The following is an 18,146-nucleotide window of genomic DNA, read 5'->3' as shown; positions in this document are numbered from 1 at the left end:
TTGGGGGTTTGTGCCCTGTGACCTCCCTGAGCATGCTGGGTACATGCACACACATGCTCGTGCTCTAAGCTGACTGAGGCTGGTGGACCACAGTGTGGCGACTCTGTCGGAGGTGGCCCTCTTTCTCTTTTTGTCTCTCACGGGAGAAAAAAATAAATGATAAATAAGAGAAAGGGCCACCACGTTATTCACAAGTACTGTGTATATAATTCTACAGCAGAATAGACAGGGAGAATGAATCATTATTAACATGGCTTGCTATATTTCGTCTGATCCAAAGCTATAGAATATATGAAAAGTCAGCCATTATTTTCAATTGTTCATGTGAATCCATTTCTAGCTGACATTTATTTAGTACTTTTATGACAAATTTAGCTTAAAACAAGGATATATCTGAGACCTATTCTTCCCTTAATTCCTGCATGTACTTAATTTAAAAAGTCAGTTGTTTGCTGTTACATTTGTTTTTTTTAGAGGTTTTTGCTATAGGGTGTGTGTGCTTGCCAGAAAGATAGAGACAGACAGAGAGACATAAAGTGAGAAATCACCTTCCCAGGGGGAATGGCCAGGCCACAATCCCTTCTCCTCCATTCTCCTCTCGAGATCTTGGGCACGCACACACATGTGCCTGACGTGAGTTTAAGTCACCGGTTCCAGGACTCAAACCATGGTCAACTACATGGGAGACCAGTGACATAGCCATTATGCCAACTGCTGGTCCCTCCTGTTACTTTTTTGCACACAACAGATTTATAACATGAAACAGAATTTTATACTTTAGCACTGTATTGACAGGCAACTGGTCTGCAGATCTCAGTCACCATTTGCAGGAAAGACAATTTTCTTTATTGAGTTCACAGCAAAATAAAACCACAGATACAGGTCACATTCTGATGAGTCCCTAGATACTGGTAAAACTTTGACATTTTGTATTTAAAAACTAACTTGTGAGTTCCCAACTTTCCCTATCTCTGAAAAATAAATGATCTAGAAGTACTGGCAAATTAAAAAATAAGAGAAATCTATCTTGCTTTATACCTACAAGAAATTCTGGTGAAAAAAAGAAAGCCACACTTTGTGATATGGGATCCATCAACAGTAGACTGCAGGTAAGCCATGGGAAGTAAGATAGCAGCGTCAGTTTCTAAGGAAAGGAATCCCAAAGTCTGGACCTAGAACATCAATGAGATCGAGTTTCTCTCTCTAGTTCTTCATAACCGTTTATAGTTCATCAAGAACTTTCCTCAGACTTGACCTCATTTAGACAGACAGGGAAACGGGTATTTATCCTAGAGACAAATGAAGAAAGTGGTTGAAAAGTAGTTTTGTAAAACTAGAGCAAAAATACGGGAGCATTAAAATCATTAAACTGACAAAGGATGTCATAAAATAATGCTTATCTTCTTTGGATCCCTAAAGGTGATTTGCATATAAATATTAGGTTGTCAGAAAAGTTATGATGTATTTTTCTATGTTTTTCTATGTAAGAATAAGTCAAGACGTTCCAGACAACCCAGTGTAACTATAATAAGTAAGCAACTGTCAGTATTTACGTAGGCCTAGTACATAGGGATTGAGCACTGTCAGGAGCCCTGTTGTACTCAGGTTGGTTCCTTGGAGAGTCACTTTGACCAGACCTGTCCTGAAAAATCTGATTTCATTTCCTTACCCATCCTAAATGGAACCCTTAAAGGCCCTTGCACTGATAATGCTTCATTTAAGTCAAGGGAGTGAGCCTTTGAACTATGGGAATTTTGGTTTCCGCTCTAGCTGCACCTCTTTCTAGAATATCTCTGGGCAGGTTACTTAGTTCCTCTGAGACTTACTTTTCTCTTCCATAAAATGAGAAAAAAAAATACCCTTTTTTCCTTTTGTCACCAAGATTAAATATAAAAATGCACATCAATTTTCCATTATAGGACCTGACCCATACCCTGCTCTTGATACGTGATATTTTTACAATTAAGAATTCCTGAAAGCATACAAGTATAGCCTTGGTGCATTCTCTCTGGAGCCCTGGGGTGGCCAGAATGATAAGATTCCACCACCCTTGGGAGCTGGGACTTCAGAACGAGCTCTGTGGAGTCTGCCTAATGAGACCCTCAATCAGTTTCCCTGCTGCAGAAGTCAGACAAACGGATAGGCTGACTCTCTGATCTATTTCAAAGATAGCTCCCTCGCTGGCAAGCGTTCAATTTACAAGAACCATTGCTCACTTCTCAGACATATTGCCTAGTCTCCCCAGCACAGTGTTTCTCATGGTAGCTCATTTTTAAGTTTAATATTCCTGACAGAATGCCCAAGTTGATCGTTGGCACGGAAAAACGAAGATAGATGAGTCTACACCATTTTACACTTCATATTTCTTTTAAGAGGTTTGGATGAATGTCAGCTGGGTGTGAAGATGAGCTGTTCATCACTCTCCTGACTTACTTTTAAACTTTCTCCTCAAAAAATAATAATAAAAAAACCTTAATTTTTGTTACCATAATGGTTCAATAGACTGTGAAAGGATTCAGTACTCTTAAGTAGCCCACTTTATATTCCTGCTAGTGACCACCAGCTTCCTTTTTCCACGATTCTCTCTTTTATAGAAAACCGTTTGGTTTTCTGTACTCACTATTTTATAAAATATGGAACTGTCTTTTGCATTTAAAAAATGCTTCTGTGTGTAGGTGGCTAATTTTGCAAGATCTGGTATGTGGTAGGATAGTAGGCCTGCCTTATCTCTGCCCACCCATTTGCCAATATGTTCAGGGGTCTGTGGAGTATTCTGTCTGCTTAGACTGACTTTTTTCTCCTAAAGAATTATTGTTTTAAAAAATTATATTCGTTATTTATTTATTTTTTTTAAATTGGACCCGAGAGAGACAGAGAAAATGAGAAAGCAAGCTGCCAGATCTTAGACTTGAACCATGGCAGCCATGTGGGAGTCCACTGCTTTAACCACGATGTCACCTGCCAGCCCTAGAATGACCTTTTCTTTCATGTTGCTGACTGTGTGTTAGAGTGGGTGAAGCGGGTGTTTGCAAGGAATCTCCTGAACATGTCCTGGAAGTGTGTTGTGCTCCCTTGCTTTAGGTGGTAGCCTTAGAGGAGTCCACCATGGCAATGCAGCTGGATTCCTCGCTGCCATTCATCTCTTGCCATTCCCAATCTATAATAGATCAGATGGGCATCAGCCTGGCACGTATTGCTGACAGCCTGCTTGCAGGGAGATGCCACTAAGCGGCTGGGAACCTGGAGATGGTTTTCATGGCAGTTTCAAGTTTCTCCTCACACAGATATAGCACACACCATATGATAGTCAGAAGGAAAACACAGCTTGGAGGGCTGTTGCCATTTTTAATTTATGACCTTAACTGGCCTGCCTTTCCTCAGGTTATTGCCCCCTTCCTTTTTTGCTTATCTAAATTCTAATTTCATGGCTAACTTTCAATCTCACCGCCTTCATGCAGTCTTCCTTCATTTGTTTTCCTCCAGCTGGAAATGATAGCTTCCATTTTATTTTATTTTATTTTAAATTTTTTATTATTTTGTTTTAGTTGAATTTGTGAGAAAGAGAGAAGGAGAAAACACTCCCAAACAGGGTATGGTCATGCTAGGTCTCTTCTCATTTCTTCGTCCTATTAGGATTTTATTGCATGCCTATGTTTTTCAAGCTCCAGGGCTGGAATTTGATCCTTAGTTCACCATATAGGATTTGGCTCCTTTAACCACTAGGCCATGGGCCTTGCCCAACCTCTCTCCCTTAAGAAATTCTACATGACTTCTCTTTGACTGTCATATTTACTACAGCCTACCCCACTAGAAAATTAACTCTTGTAGGGCAGTGTCTACACAGGTGGCTTCATGATACAAAAGGTTCTGGAACCAAATATCTGAATTAAAAACTTAATTTTATCACAGGCTTTAGAAAAATAACCATAACTTATTGGACCAGAATTTTCTTTGATAAAAGAAAAATAATATGCGAATTACAGGTTTGTGTGAGGATTAAGTTATGTGAAGCAGCAAGTCTAGTGCTTTAGACAGAGCAGGCATTTCACAAATACTAATCTTAATAATCTCTGCCATTTGCATTCTCTTTTGCTCATTTGAATTTGTCTACTTGCCTACATCAAGGACATCCAGTCTGTTCTAAGTGTGCCCACCCATTAGAAGTAGTTCTCTTTATCGTCTCTCTAATGATTTAATACATGGCTCTGTGAAGGTGCTTATGTCACTTTACTGCACTGTATTCTTTTTTTGAAGAGTAAATTTTGTTTTGTGAAAAAAAAATTTTTTTTTTTGCTAAGTTCTTTTCTCCTTGCCTTTGACCCCTCCCCCCCCCAAAAAAAAACATGGCTTCCTTTTAGATTAAGAATATGTTTGTATAAATTAGTTTGTCTTGGTTTTGGCACATCATTACATATCAATTATATGACAAAAGAATTTATCTCACTACAGCTGATCAAGACAGTACTATTTGTAAGTGCATAAAAAAAAAGAAAATGTAGAATGTTTAGCTATCTTTCTCTTTATGGATGTCAACAGCAAATTAAAAAAAAAAGAGAGAGAGAGATATTTTTTCTTGCCCTTTATTCAGTTTGATTGGAGCTCACCTTTCTAGGTCCTGTGCTCTTTAGCTCAAACACATCCATTGTGTAATTGACTCTACGTCCATAGTGGTCAAACTGAACATTCCCTGTCAGTCCTTGAATTCGAACCTATGAGTGAAAAAGAAAATCCACACATATCACACGTATGTTCATTTGCCACTTCACTTATAGAAATCCTATCTTCACCTGCTTGGCTTATGACCCCCATGGGGTTGTGAAACTATAGCCAATTCACTAAATGCCATTGAGTACCTGAGTTACTGGGATAAAACCTCAAAAAGAAATACCAGAGTTGCATAAGAAATTCTGCTGTATACCTGGAAGATGAATATGCTTTTTCTTCTATTATATTATTGTTTTTATTTTAAGTAACAAAATGTTTCCTTAATACTAAAGTACTTTTTATCAGATTAAAATATAGCTTGCTTATAGTTACTTTTTAGTCCTATCTTTCTATCTACATATTGGATTATATAGCCCGATTCCCATGCCAGACCATACCTACTCCTTGCCAATATTGAAATTAAGATAAAGAAACTGAAAAATAGCCAGCTGCATTGACAAATGCCTGTAGTCCTAGCTGCTGGAAAGACCAAAGCAGAGAAAGGGGAGTTGGGGGCCACCATGAGCCACATATGAGACCCTGTCTGAAAGAGTCAGGCAAGACGGTGTGCACAGGCAGATCAACTACTCAAGAGGCTGAGGCAGGATTGTGATAGAGTGAGGCACTGTCTTGAAAAATAAAGAAGGTAAAAAATAGAAATACAGTTTTTAAAATATTTTTCATTCACTTTTACTTAAGTTTTGAACTCACGGCATTTCTGAACAATGAATTATTTGAAAAAGAGTGTTAGTAGAAAACACTCCAACTGATTATCGAATCCAAGGTTACAAGACATTTAAAGAGCCACTGAGGTGGTGGTGAATTGTGTTTACTAGATATTTCTGATTCTTCCACGTTGCGGGCCTGAGGTAGGCTGGTATTTCTTGAACTCCTTTGGTTAGGTAGGTCTGTGTGATTCTGATATATAAGTTGTGAACAGATGAGATGAATGTCATTACTGCACTGCAGCATTTAAATACATATTCAAAAACTCCTTACAATAACCGGTGTCCCATTGCAGCACTCAAATGAACCTGATCTGTCAGCCTGGGTCCTTGAGTGGTTCCAAGCAGAGTGCCCTTCCTAAGCTGGCATGTATGTGCCAGTGACCAAAGAGCCTTTGTTGTTTTAAATCACTGGGATCTGGGGTTATTACTGCAGCACAACTTAACTTATCTTGACTACATGCGTACATAAAAGAAGGATTCCACCTTATTCTATTTAGAAATACCTCAAAGATGATGATGGCTTGATAGGAGAGCAATTGTAATGTATTTATGGTCCAATGAATTAGTCTGTATTCTTGAAAATTCTACTTAAACAAGACCATGCAATAAATTGAACTGAAATGAAATTGTGCATTACCTGTTTGAGTGTCCTCTCCATGTCAATTCCCTGGCCCCACGGTGCAGCGGGATTTGCCAGACAATCCCCAGCATTTCCTCTCCTCGAAATATCAATTTTCTGCCTTCTAAGGTTTCGGAAGGTTTCAGCCATCACAAGGACTCCATCGTATGTCAGAGCAGAGGTGTACTAATCATTTGAAAGGGATCATAATGGTAAATGTTAAAATCCTATCAAGCAGCAGGATGTGTCTGTGGGTATATGACACAAAGTGACATCCTGTCAGTAGGACAATTAAATTATGGATAATTGACTCCGGCTTCAAAAATTTCTATTCTTGGGAACCAGTAGTTAGCATAATGGCTATGTCGCTGGACTCCCACATAGTCGACCGCGGTTCGCGTCCCGGACCCGGTGGCTTAAAACACGTGTGCGTGCGAGCCCAAGATCCCAAGAGGAGAATGGAGGAGAAGGGATTGCGGCGTGACCGTGACCATCCCCACTTGGGGGTGATTTCTCATTTTCTGTCTCTATGGTTCTGTCTGGCGAGCGCATGTGCCCTATAGCAAAAAAAAACCTCTCCAAAAAGAAAAGAGTTACACTTCACCTGCTTTGCTCGTGCTCACAATCAAGTTCATCAAGCATCAGCATCTTAAAAAAAAAAAAATTCTGTTCTTGTTTGAGTGCAAATACTGTTTACTGAGGGCAGGTGGCGTGGTGGTTAAGGTGCTAGACTCCCACGTGGCTGACCACAGTTTGAGTCCTGGACCTGTCGACTAGTTTTCTCTCTTCCTTTCTCTCTCTCTCTGGTGAGTGTATGTGTCCTATAGTGAATTAAATAATAATTAATAAAATTAAATAAGTAATTCTTTAATAAAAAAAGATTGTGTACCAAATCTTACCATCCTGAGTTTAAAAAGGAGAAACTCCAAAAAATAAATTTTCTTTCATGGTAAAAAAATGAATAATACAGGCTAGCAGGTGGTTCAGAAGTCAAGGAGGCTGGGTCCAACATGGCTGACTGGGATAGGTTCATTTGAGTCCTAGACCGAGAAGTTTGAAAATCATGGCGAGTATGCATACCCTATAGCAAACTGCTTAAAAAAATAAAAGAATAATGCTTTTACTCATTAAAAGAAAGTGAACGACATATCAAAAAACTAATATTCCACGGAACTGCTTATGAATGCTTTCTTGATAAGCCTTCAAACTTTGCTGTAGGCGTTTTGAATACAACATTCTAACAGTGGCCAAGAATGCCTCTTTGGAGAAGTTACTTATAAAACCTTAAAAGCTGTGTCTGGTAATGATGGCAAAAATGTGCATAATGCTTTTATTAAATAAAATAGGTTTCCATCATGTGGGAGAAGCAAGGCTTCTAGATGAGGTCTTTTTGTATCAAGTGAAAGTAGCTAACATCTAAAATGCTAAGTTCATTGCCTGGTTTGCCTTTATAGTCTGGCTGTGTTTGAGCCCCAGAAACATTGTTCTCTTACTTTTCTCTTCCAAAATGCCTCACAGGGTTCCCTGAGATTTGGGAAACGTGTATCTTTGTTCAGTCGCCCAGAAGAAAAAGATGTGCTTATTGTTATTCAGATATACGATGCCAGAAATAACATCTAATGATTTAACAAATGTATATGTACCAGTTATGGAACCAAAGAGGAATAGTATTCTGAGATCCGATGAAGTTACTAAGGAAGGTAAAATTATTCTTTAAGTTTCTAATGTAACCTAGGATCAGAGTGGAGATATGCAATATAGACCGTCTGAGGAAAGCGTGAAGCCCCAAGACATTAAGGTTAGGAAAGAAGGTGGGAGATGAAACTGTAAAACACTCTGGTGAAAATGTAATTTATTTAAATTGAAAATAAAAAGAATGGGATAACTTTTGGTATAGTTTGATTAGAACAGTACTAAACACATGGAAGATATGACACAACTCCTTGAAGCATGGCAAAGCATCAATTACTAATCATGAAAAAAACTAACTATATTATCTCTTTTAGTACTCCAGATGGTCAATTTCATATAATTAACACATTCCACACCTGTACGGAAGGTAAATTGATGCTCTTGAAAGTGGAGAATGATTTCCTTGACTTTCTGTTTGCAAGTGAAGAAAAACCACTTTAAGTTCCAACTGTAGAAAGACATTCAGGTGGGACCAGGAGATGGTGTAATGGTTATATCGCTGGACTCCCACATAATTGACAGAGGTTCGAGTCCTGGATTAGGTAGCTTAAAACTCACTCTGGGTACGTGCGCGTGTATGCCCAAAATCCCAAGAGGAGAATGTAAGAGAAGGGACTGTAGTGTGGCCATTTCCCCGGGGGTGATTTCTCTCTATCTCTCTCTGTCTCTCTGGTAAGCATACGTACCTAATAGCAAAAATCTTAAAAAAAAAACAAAACATTTAGGCAATGTGACCACTAGGCAGAGCAACCAGCATTTTAAGGAACAGAAAAAGTAAAATGCAGATAAAATAAAGAATATACATTTTAACAAAGAACATTGCAATAGCAGAGGACCTAAGTAAAAGGTTTGTGTCAGAAGGATCCTAAGAGCCAGGGCAAAATTAATAGACTTGCTATCTATTCCTTCAGGATGTGCGGCAACTGGCTTAACAACAGATACCACGCTCACACCTGGACTACAGTAGATGACGGAAACCGAAGTGCTCACCCAAAATGAATAAACTCTCTCCCTTGTCTGAACTGATACATCTTTAAATGGAAAAAGCCATTAAATCATCTTTTTGTAAGGTAAGAAAATAAAAATAAGAAATAAAGTGAGGGAACCAGCAGTTAGCATAATGGCTATGTCGCTGGACTCCCACATAGTCGACCGCGGTTCGCGTCCCGGACCCGGTGGCTTAAAACTCACGCCGGGCGCGTGTGCGTGCATGCCCAAGATCCCGAGAGGAGAATGGAGGAGAAGGGATTGTGGCGTGACCATCCCCCCTGAGGGGTGATTTCTCACTTTCTGTCTCTATGTCTCTGTCTGTCTGGCGAGCACACGCACCCTATAACGAAAAACCTCTCCAAAAAAAAAAAAAAAAAGAAAGAAAGTGAAACTCACTAAAGATATAAAGAGCAAGAAAAGAGTGAAATGCTTGTATGTGTCAGGACCGAGGGTGGAAAAAAGAAAAATAGTGTCTTTGTGTTAGGAAGAAAGAAATGAGAAGGGATAGGACAGAAAGCAAATGTCCTTGCTATGTTTTAAAAGCAACACACACACACACACACACACACACACACAATAATCCTTTCATTTTTATGAAATAAGTGAACTAGAAAAAAGGGCAGGTTTCACACAGAGCCATGCAGAGCAAAGGAGACACTGAGCTGAAACAGCAGAGGCTGAAATTCGACAGGTCACAGAGCTGACAGATGGAAAAAAGTTGTTTCAATCCGCTTTTACCATTTCAAAGGATGTAAGTCTTTCCCACAGGTCTTACTGTGCTGTATTCTAGGAAACCGTCCTTATGGGCACACGACTTCTAGATGGCATCTAGAAAATTCTCATTAGACAAACATTTCATTTTGGGGCAGGGTAAATAGTGGCATAAGCTTTTTAGTGCTCTGACTGGTGACCACAACGGTGGAATGAGTTCTGTTAACCAAGGTCTGCAGACAGCAAGACAGCGCTGGGCGGAATCACAGTATGTTGGAAAATGCATGGGGTTTGAGAACAAAGAACTGGGGTGAATTCTAATCCTGCTACTCCAGGTTTATGGGAATATGGAGCCCATTCTTCAGCTATGGAACACAAAACAGCCCATCAGAACAAGGTAATAATGAATCTCTTGTGGTCATTGTGAAGAGGGAATTTCACCTGAGAGCTTTCTGAAAAATGTACTAGACACTGGCCAGAAATCATGGGGATGACAAAGATGAATAATGAAGTGATTGCTGACCCAAAGATAGGTATAAGAATAAAACAATAAGTATACAGATAACTATGTTAAATCCTTGGTGAGAATTACACACTTAATATTATGGAAATTACAAAAAAGAAAGAGGTCACATTGACTGGAGAAATAAAAAAAAGATTTCATAGAGAAAGTGAAATGTGAGATAAAGTCTCAGAAGAAAGTTGGGACCTGGCAGGGGCAGTGAAGGTGGAGAAGGCAGAATAAGGACAAAAATCACAGGGACTAGTACAGAGTGGGAAAGTGTAGGGCAGTTCACTTCGGCTAGAGGAAGAGAAAGGAAGCAGAGGGTCACGTAATTGAAAAGAAAGACTTGTTTGGCCTCTATTGTGGAAGATCTGTATTCTGTCCAAAGTTTTTTGTTATTGTTGTTTCTGTTTTTGTTTTGTTTTGAGCGGGGAAATGACAAGATCAGAAATCATGCTTTAATCTTAGTTGAAATACTGAACCACTGAAGTATAATTTCACTAACTACAATTCATCCTCACCACTTGAGAATTCTGTTTTTGAATTTGCCTACTTGCTAATATTTATTTGTGAATCCCAAATCAATACTTGCAGCACTTTCATAGTCATCTGTGGCCCTGTACTGAGTGGTGAAAATTTCGTGTCACTGACATGGTTGGCCGCAGGTGAGGCGGAACAAGGAAAGTGTTTTTTGTTTGTTTTGTTTCTGCTATTATATTATAAACAAGTATCCCTTTGGTGGTGTATTTAATATCACGTTTTCTGCTGTTTTGTGCTTTTTGCAGATAATTTCACTCTTCAAATGGTTGAAAAGCATAGTGCTGTCCAGTGTTTGTAAGTACACGAAGGGTGTGATGTGCTTATGGAGAAAACATCTGTGTTAGATAAGCTTCGTTTGGGCATGAGTTACAGCGCTGTTGGCCATGAGTTTGTTAATAAATCGACAATATATTAAATAAGGTTTCTTTAAACAGAACACCCATAAGGCAAGCTAATGGTTCATTGGTTGACAAAAGCTTGTACCAGAAGCTTGTAGAACCTAACCCTGTTTTTTCCCTAAGAGCGTAGTTCAATATTTGCTCATTTTGTATTTGAAGAGACTTCCTAGAATGTAACTATGACTAATGAGTGTGGAATCCATGTATCTATTAAATGACCACAAAGTGCCTAGCATCATGCCAAGAGTTGTGAAAGATGAGAGAATTAAGCATATTTATATTTAACAAAATGTCCAAAGTAGGAGCATAGACAAGTCTAATTGGAGGTTATCAAATAGGAGACAATTAAAATGATTCTTTCCTGGGTATTCCATGAGGCTGGTCCCTATCTCAGGAAGATAGTTAACATATCCATTTAATATCTTGCATATATTTATCTGTAAAATCAGATGTTGGACTACAGTGCATGGCACACGGTAGATACCCAATAAAAGCTATTTTGAAATTCCAAAATTCTATAGGATAGTGAAGACAATATAGCCTAGCTAGCCAAATTCCAATATTACAGAGCAGAAATTGATGTAGTCATCATAAAAAGTTTTATAATTAAAAAAAAATAGAAGACCTAAGACCCTCTATCCCTAGATCTTAGTTTTTCTAGATTTGAATTCCCAGATTATACATTAAAACATTTTATCGGACTACATTATCAGTTAGAGTTTAGTAAATGTGGATGATAATGATGCCTTATTATGTAGCAGTTCAAAAACCATTAAGTAATGGTTTAGGAAACATTATGTCATTACTTACATGGTGTTTAAGAAAGTTATCTTTCCAGGTGAGGAAAAAAAATGTGCTTATGATTAGAAATTTACCAGCTTTCTTTGCAACCATTAATAACACTTCTGCAATATTTGTCAGAAAAAAATTAAACCTTTCACTATTCATTTTAAAGAGAATTTTGCTGAAGCTTGTACATTTTACATTTCTACTAATTTCCTAATTTATCTACTGGTTATAAATCATTTTGCTATTATAGTTTTGTTTGGGTAGAAAAGTTACAGTCATTCACATTTATAATAGTTAGCAAACAAATGTTTAAACTTTGTTTTTAAAGAATTATTTACTTTTATTTATTATTATTATTAAAAAAATTATTTTATTTCAATCGGTAGCAGCAACAGAGAGTGGATGCCAGAGAGCCCGGAGCAGCCCCACTGCTGCCACCAGCCTAGTTAGGATCACACCCTCAGAGGAACTGCAGCTGCTGCAGCCGACCCCAGTGACCACCACTGTAACCATGAGCAGTGAGGCCGAGACCCCCCAACTGACTGCTCTCAGTGCTGTGGACACCAAGCCTGTACCAAAGGCAGTGGGACAGGGGATGGCCCGGGAGTTGGGGACAGGGGAGCCTCACATCAGTGGCTGCAGCGCCTGCTGGCAGGGACAAGATGGTCATCACAATGAAGGTTTGGGGGAACAGTAAAATGGTTCAATGTAAAAAATGAATATGGTTTTATCAACAGGAATGGCACCAAGGAAGATGTATTTGTACACCAGACTGCCATAAAGAATAACCCAGGAGGTATTTCACAGGGTAGGGGATGGAGAGACTGTGGAGTCTGATGGTGTTGAAGGAGAAAAGGGTGCAGAGGCAGCAGGTGTTACAGGCCTGGGTGGAATACCAGTTCAAGGCAGTGAATAAGCAGCAGACCATAACCATGGATGCTAACCATGTCCTAGAGATCCTCCATGCAATTACCAGCCAAATTACCAGAATAGTGAGAGCGAGGGAAAGAATGAGGGATCGGAGAGCACTCCCAAAGACCAGGCCCAGCAAGCTGGCCGGCAGCAGGTGAAGGTTCTCCTCTTACTACATGCGGAGATCCTGTGGGCGTTGACCACATTATTCTAACTCTCCTGTGCAGGGAGAAGTGATGGAGGGTGCTGACAACCAGGGTGCAGAAGCACAGGGCAGACCAGGGAGGCAGAATATGCATCGGGGTTATAGACCATGATTTCTTGCCAGACAGTCCAGAGGGGACAGCAATGAAGAGGATAAGGAAAATCAAGGAGATGAGACCCAAGGTCAGCAGCCACCTCAATGTTGGAACCCACACAACTTAAATTACTGATATAGACGCCCAGGGAACCCTAACTCACAAGATGGCAAGAAACAAAAGCAGCTGATCCACCAGCTGAGAATTCGTCTGCTCATAAGCTGAGCAGGGTAGGGCTGAGTAAATGCTGGCTTACTATCTTCACCATCATCTGGTTAGTCATCCAACAAGAAGTGAATATGAAATTCTAGCAATAAGAAATGAACAGAAGATTGGCGTTGAAGACCTTAAGTGCTTGCTTTTTGCCGGTTGACCAGCTAACTAGAAATATCTGCATTATCTATGCAGCATGAGGTTCTTATTACTTTTACCTAAAGATGTTTATCTTTGGTAATGACAAATGTGTTTTCTTAAAAAGCCTGGCTTTTCTCAATACACCTTTGAAGGTTTTTAATTTGTTTCATATCTAGTCAAGTTGAGATTTCTAAGAACTTCCTTTTTAATTTGTAATAAAGTTTACAACTTTATTTTTTTCAAAAAAGTCAACTGTAAGCACCTGTCAATAAAAGTCTTAAATAATTAATTTTTTATTTCTATAAGGTATATGTCCTCACCAAGAAAAGACAGAGAGAGAGAGAAAAGGAGAAAGCAAGCCACCAGTTCTCGGACTTGAACTGTTGTCAGCCATGTGGAAGCCCAGTGCCTTAACCACCATGCCACCTGCTGGCCCCAGCAAACAGGTTTTTTTAAATGCACAATTTATTTAAGGAAACGCATATATAAACCAGTAATAATAGTAAATTGCTTGATATAATTATTAATAACTCTACTCTTAAGTGTATAAATTTGGGAACTATTGTTTGTGTAGTGCAGTGATAATAATAAAAAGCTGCTTTTCTATGCTACACTCCAATAAAGTTCTGTGACTGGCAGAACTGCACAGTAAACTTTCTATCTTAAAATTTAAAAATACCAATGATACATTAAATACAAATAAATGAATACCTTTGGAGGAGTCTCAGATCCTGGATACTCTCTCTGATCTAGTTTCTTCCAGCGATCCATTAGTTTGGTTACCATAGGCGTATTAAAATCTACCAGCTGGAATCCTGTAACATTGGCTCCACCATGTATAAATCTCTCAAGAGAAATATCCTTGAATCCCTACAATCAATGAAATAGTTTGTTAAATTTAGCTCATTGTCATACACTTTCACTCTTCAATAGTAACAGAGATTAATGACCAATATGTACATTGAAACAGATTTCTAATAAAGCAACTGCTAGAAAGAGGTGGAAAATCTAATTACGTCGATTTAGCTGTTAAATTATGTCATTCAAAATCTAATACATGAAAAAAGGATATAATGTATTTTTAGTTCGGTTCAACTCATGTATTTCTTAAATATCTCTGTATGTCTTTCATAAAGGACAGAAAGGAGGGAATATAATGCCCCTATACAGATGAATGGATTGAAAAACTGTGGCACATATACTCTATGGAATACTATTCAGCCATAAAAAAACAACAAAACCTTGTTTTTTGACAGAAAATGGAAGAATATGAAAGATTTACTGTTGAGTGAAGCAAGCCAGGCTATGAAGGAGAGACACTGTATGTCTCCACTTAATATATACCGAGTGTCTGCACTCTATTACTGAAACTGATTGACCTAAGGTTGTACAAACACAAGAGATGGGGGTTAGTGCCAGAAGTGGAGTGTGTGGAGAAGAGGGACCTAAGGAAGGACATTTGGAGGAGGGATATGGAGACAGAGCATTGATAGGATGGGGAGGTATGGTGTCATTGGTGGAAGATATTTTGATCAATTAGACTGGGGAGAAATGTCCACATATTGAAATGTTCACTTTGTAAGCTAAATAACATGATTGAATGTATATAAAAAAATTAAAATAAAAGTGAAAAAAAGATTCATGGAAACAAAAAGAAGAAAGAAAGGAGGGAATATAGGAAATGAAGTTGACATCAAAATATCTCCCACAGTTGCACTCTGATAAATCTATGTAGAAATGTGTATTATCTGAAGGTAATATAAAAATATTATGGTACTCTGAATCTGTGCTGGGTAAGATCATTTTAAAGGGTTTTGGTGTTAAAGAGTTTTTAAGCAGGTTTAAAAACAGACAGAGCTAGAAATTTCAGCTAGACAAGGTAAAAAGGCTGATGACTAGTTCCCACAGCCCTCACAGTCCTGGGAAATGGCAGTGCAGGAGAGGAGACCAGAGAGTCCCTTCTCAGACTCCTGTGTGTTAAAAGACAGTGTCAATCAAAGGGAACCAAGAAGCTAGGAGGGAAGAGAGTCATTTCTTTTGACCTAGAGATAGTTATCTGCATTTCAAAAACTCTGGAAATCAGCCAGTAGGTGGCACTGTGGTTAAGGCACTGAATCCCACATGGCTAACTCTGCAGTTGGAGTCTTGGACTCTGTGGCTTGAAAATCATGCTGAGCATGTGTGTATGCGTGGCCAAAATCCTGTGAAGGGAATGGAGGAGAAGGAACTGTGGTGTGGCCATCCTCCTGGGGGTGACTTCTCTCCCTCTCTCTCTCTAGTATGTGCCTAAAGGCAAAAAATAAACGTAAAAAAATAATTCTGGGAAGTTATTTGTTTTCTCTATGTGCCTATTATCTCTCTTCTCTCTCTATCACCTCTATTATCTACCTATGGAGCTCTGTATTTATCTATGTAGCTATCATACCTATTCTTTCTCTTTATCCATCTATCCACTCCCACCTGTCTCTCTCTTTCTCTATCTCTCTTTATCATACCTACCTATCTACACATTCAGCTATCTATCTATTGTCTATCTTTGTTTTATACTCAGCCACCTTTTACCCCAGTATTTGAAATGTTTCACGAAGATACATACCTAGTATGAAGTGTAAAATAAGCAATTGCAAGAAGAGAACAAAAAAAGCATATTGAGGAAGTGAATTATTATAGAAAAGCCAAAGTTATCAGCTCAGAGAAAAGTAAACTAGACACACACACACACACACACACACACACACACACACGTGCATGAATGAGTGCATATTAATTTGTAGCATCTGTAATTGTTTTCTCTTACTATTTAGAAAAGGTTCTTTTGGGAATGCGACTATGCTTCAATTTTGCTAAGAGTACTAAGGACAGGAGTTTTTGCTTTATTACTGTTATTTCTGCCAAAGTAAAATGTGCCGCAGGAATCGTGCAGTGAGTGAAGGTATCAGCGAAGCGGCTGATGAAATTCGAGGCTGCTCATCCCTCTGAATGGACTCTGGCCATGTTTTCAGAACCTTCTGCTTTTTGTTTTGTTTACAATGAAGGAGATTGTTTTTCCTAGGCTCTATATGCATGGTGCTGTTTGGCTATCTAGGAAGAACCAGATCAGTGTATCGGTAACTAAGCACAGTCACTGTCGAGAGGCCCATGTGCATGAACCCTTGGCTAATATGATGGGGTTGCTAAGTGCCAGGCATAGTGCGAAGCACATTACAGAGATTACCTAACCAGTCTGTCTTCACAATGAGGTGGTAAGATCATACTATGAGCTTTATCTTACAGGTAAGGAAGCAGTCTCAGTGCAGTGATGTAAAACTATTCAAGGTCATCCAGCAAATACTTAGTGGGGCCAAGATTTCAACTAGCAAACCAACCCTTGAGTTTGCCATTTTCACCTTACGTACCTTCATATTCTTACACAAAAGTATGTTTTTAATTTTTATTAATTATCATAGTTTCTCTAAGAGGGACAAAGTGATATTCTTTAAAAAAAAATCTTGGGGATCAGCACAATAGTTATGCTACTGGACTCCCATGTAGTCAACTGCAGTTTGAGTCCTGAACCTGGTGGCTTAAAACTCACGCCAAGTGCATATGGATGAGGGCCCAAAGTCCTGAGAGGAGAATGGAGAAGGTACTGTGGCATGGCCATCTCCCCTGGTGGTGACTTCTTGCTTTCTGTCTCTGTTTCTCTGGCAAGCACACATGCCCTATAGCAAAAATCTCTCTCTCTTAAAAACAACAACAACAACAACAACAAAAAAAAAAACTCAAAAACTTATTTCTGGCACTTTCTAACCATACCAAAAGAGACCGCTAATGCTAAACCATCAAGTACATCTGGTTTGAATTCAGTAAATAATAGCTAATATCAAATAATTCACTCAAAAATATTTATTTTACGTCTATTATGTGACAGCTAATTTGACAGTTCATTGGTAACATTCTCATTTCAATGATTAAAAGACTAAACAAAACTAGACAGCAGAAAGTTAAGTCTATGTTTTTGAAATGGGAAAAACACTGTCGTCCATCAATCTCTAGCTAGTGAAATGTCAGTTGAACATTTATTTTCTTCTACCAGAGTCTAAGGCAGACCCACAGGCAGGCAAATCATTCCAGCGTTTCCTAAAAGCCACCATAATTCAACTCTTATTTAGCTGCTAATTGGTGACATGACCATTCTCTCTTAGTCATGGCTGAAACAGATCGTCTGCTAAGCTTTCATAGTGTTACCCAGAGCTGCAAGACACACAGGCAAAACAGCAGCCTTCAGAAAAATCATCCGATGTAAAGTTTAGCTGATAAATAACAGTCTACATTTCTCTGATTTCTTCCTGTTGCTATTGCTGAAGGTAAAGGGAAAAATTACTATGTCTGATTATAAATGTCTCTTGGTTATAATTCGAATGAATGGTGGGTGGCTTGGTTAAATTTAGCTCTGTCTATTTAAGTGTAGGCAATATTTTCCCTTTCATATTTTTTCATAATTTTATACAGAACATTGATAGGCTAGACTATGAAGCAGTTTCCTTGGAAACAGTTACTTTAATGGCCATTTGGATTTCAGTTTAACCACAGAATAGTGTAAAATTGAACGTTCTAGGGAAGCATTATAATACAATGGGGGAATCAGTGAAGCAACCAAGTAAATAAGGCCCTGAGGGCAAGAGGATATCAAGACTTAAGTCTGTCTACTTGTTGAAATGGACTACAGTACTATGTGTCTTCATAACAGCTAGCGACCTCCCAGGATTAACTACCCACCTGGGCTTCCTTTTAGTTTGCGTTGGCAATTCACTATCCTCTGGGGGAAATGAAAATAGTTTAACATTACAGATGTCAGATATCCTGCTATTTATGTAAATGTATAGGCACATCACATCACCGATGTTCAATAAATGTTCATCTTTC

The 18,146-nt window shown here is 38.8% G+C and overlaps 1 protein-coding gene across 6 annotated transcripts in view; it reads right to left on the bottom strand.

Annotated features, from left to right (window-relative positions):
* GRIA4 (glutamate ionotropic receptor AMPA type subunit 4) overlaps window positions 1–18,146 on the bottom strand; it is a 392,211-nt gene that overhangs the window by 85,227 nt on the left and 288,838 nt on the right. For all 6 annotated transcript variants that reach the window (XM_014588766.2, XM_006150932.3, XM_014588767.2 and 3 more), the window contains exons 7-9: window positions 13,953–14,111; window positions 6,070–6,237; window positions 4,605–4,709 (exon numbers count right to left, since the gene is read on the bottom strand). In XM_014588766.2, coding sequence (XP_014444252.1) covers window positions 4,605–4,709; window positions 6,070–6,237; window positions 13,953–14,111 — 432 coding nt within the window. The remainder of the gene's footprint in view (window positions 1–4,604; window positions 4,710–6,069; window positions 6,238–13,952; window positions 14,112–18,146) is intronic.

The sequence above is a fragment of the Tupaia chinensis genome, unplaced genomic scaffold (assembly GCF_000334495.1).
Source record: "Tupaia chinensis unplaced genomic scaffold, TupChi_1.0 Scaffold000311_2, whole genome shotgun sequence".
Lineage (NCBI taxonomy): Eukaryota > Metazoa > Chordata > Mammalia > Scandentia > Tupaiidae > Tupaia > Tupaia belangeri.
Note: the sequence above shows the minus strand (reverse complement) of the source record. Positions and strands in the feature narration are given on the sequence as shown.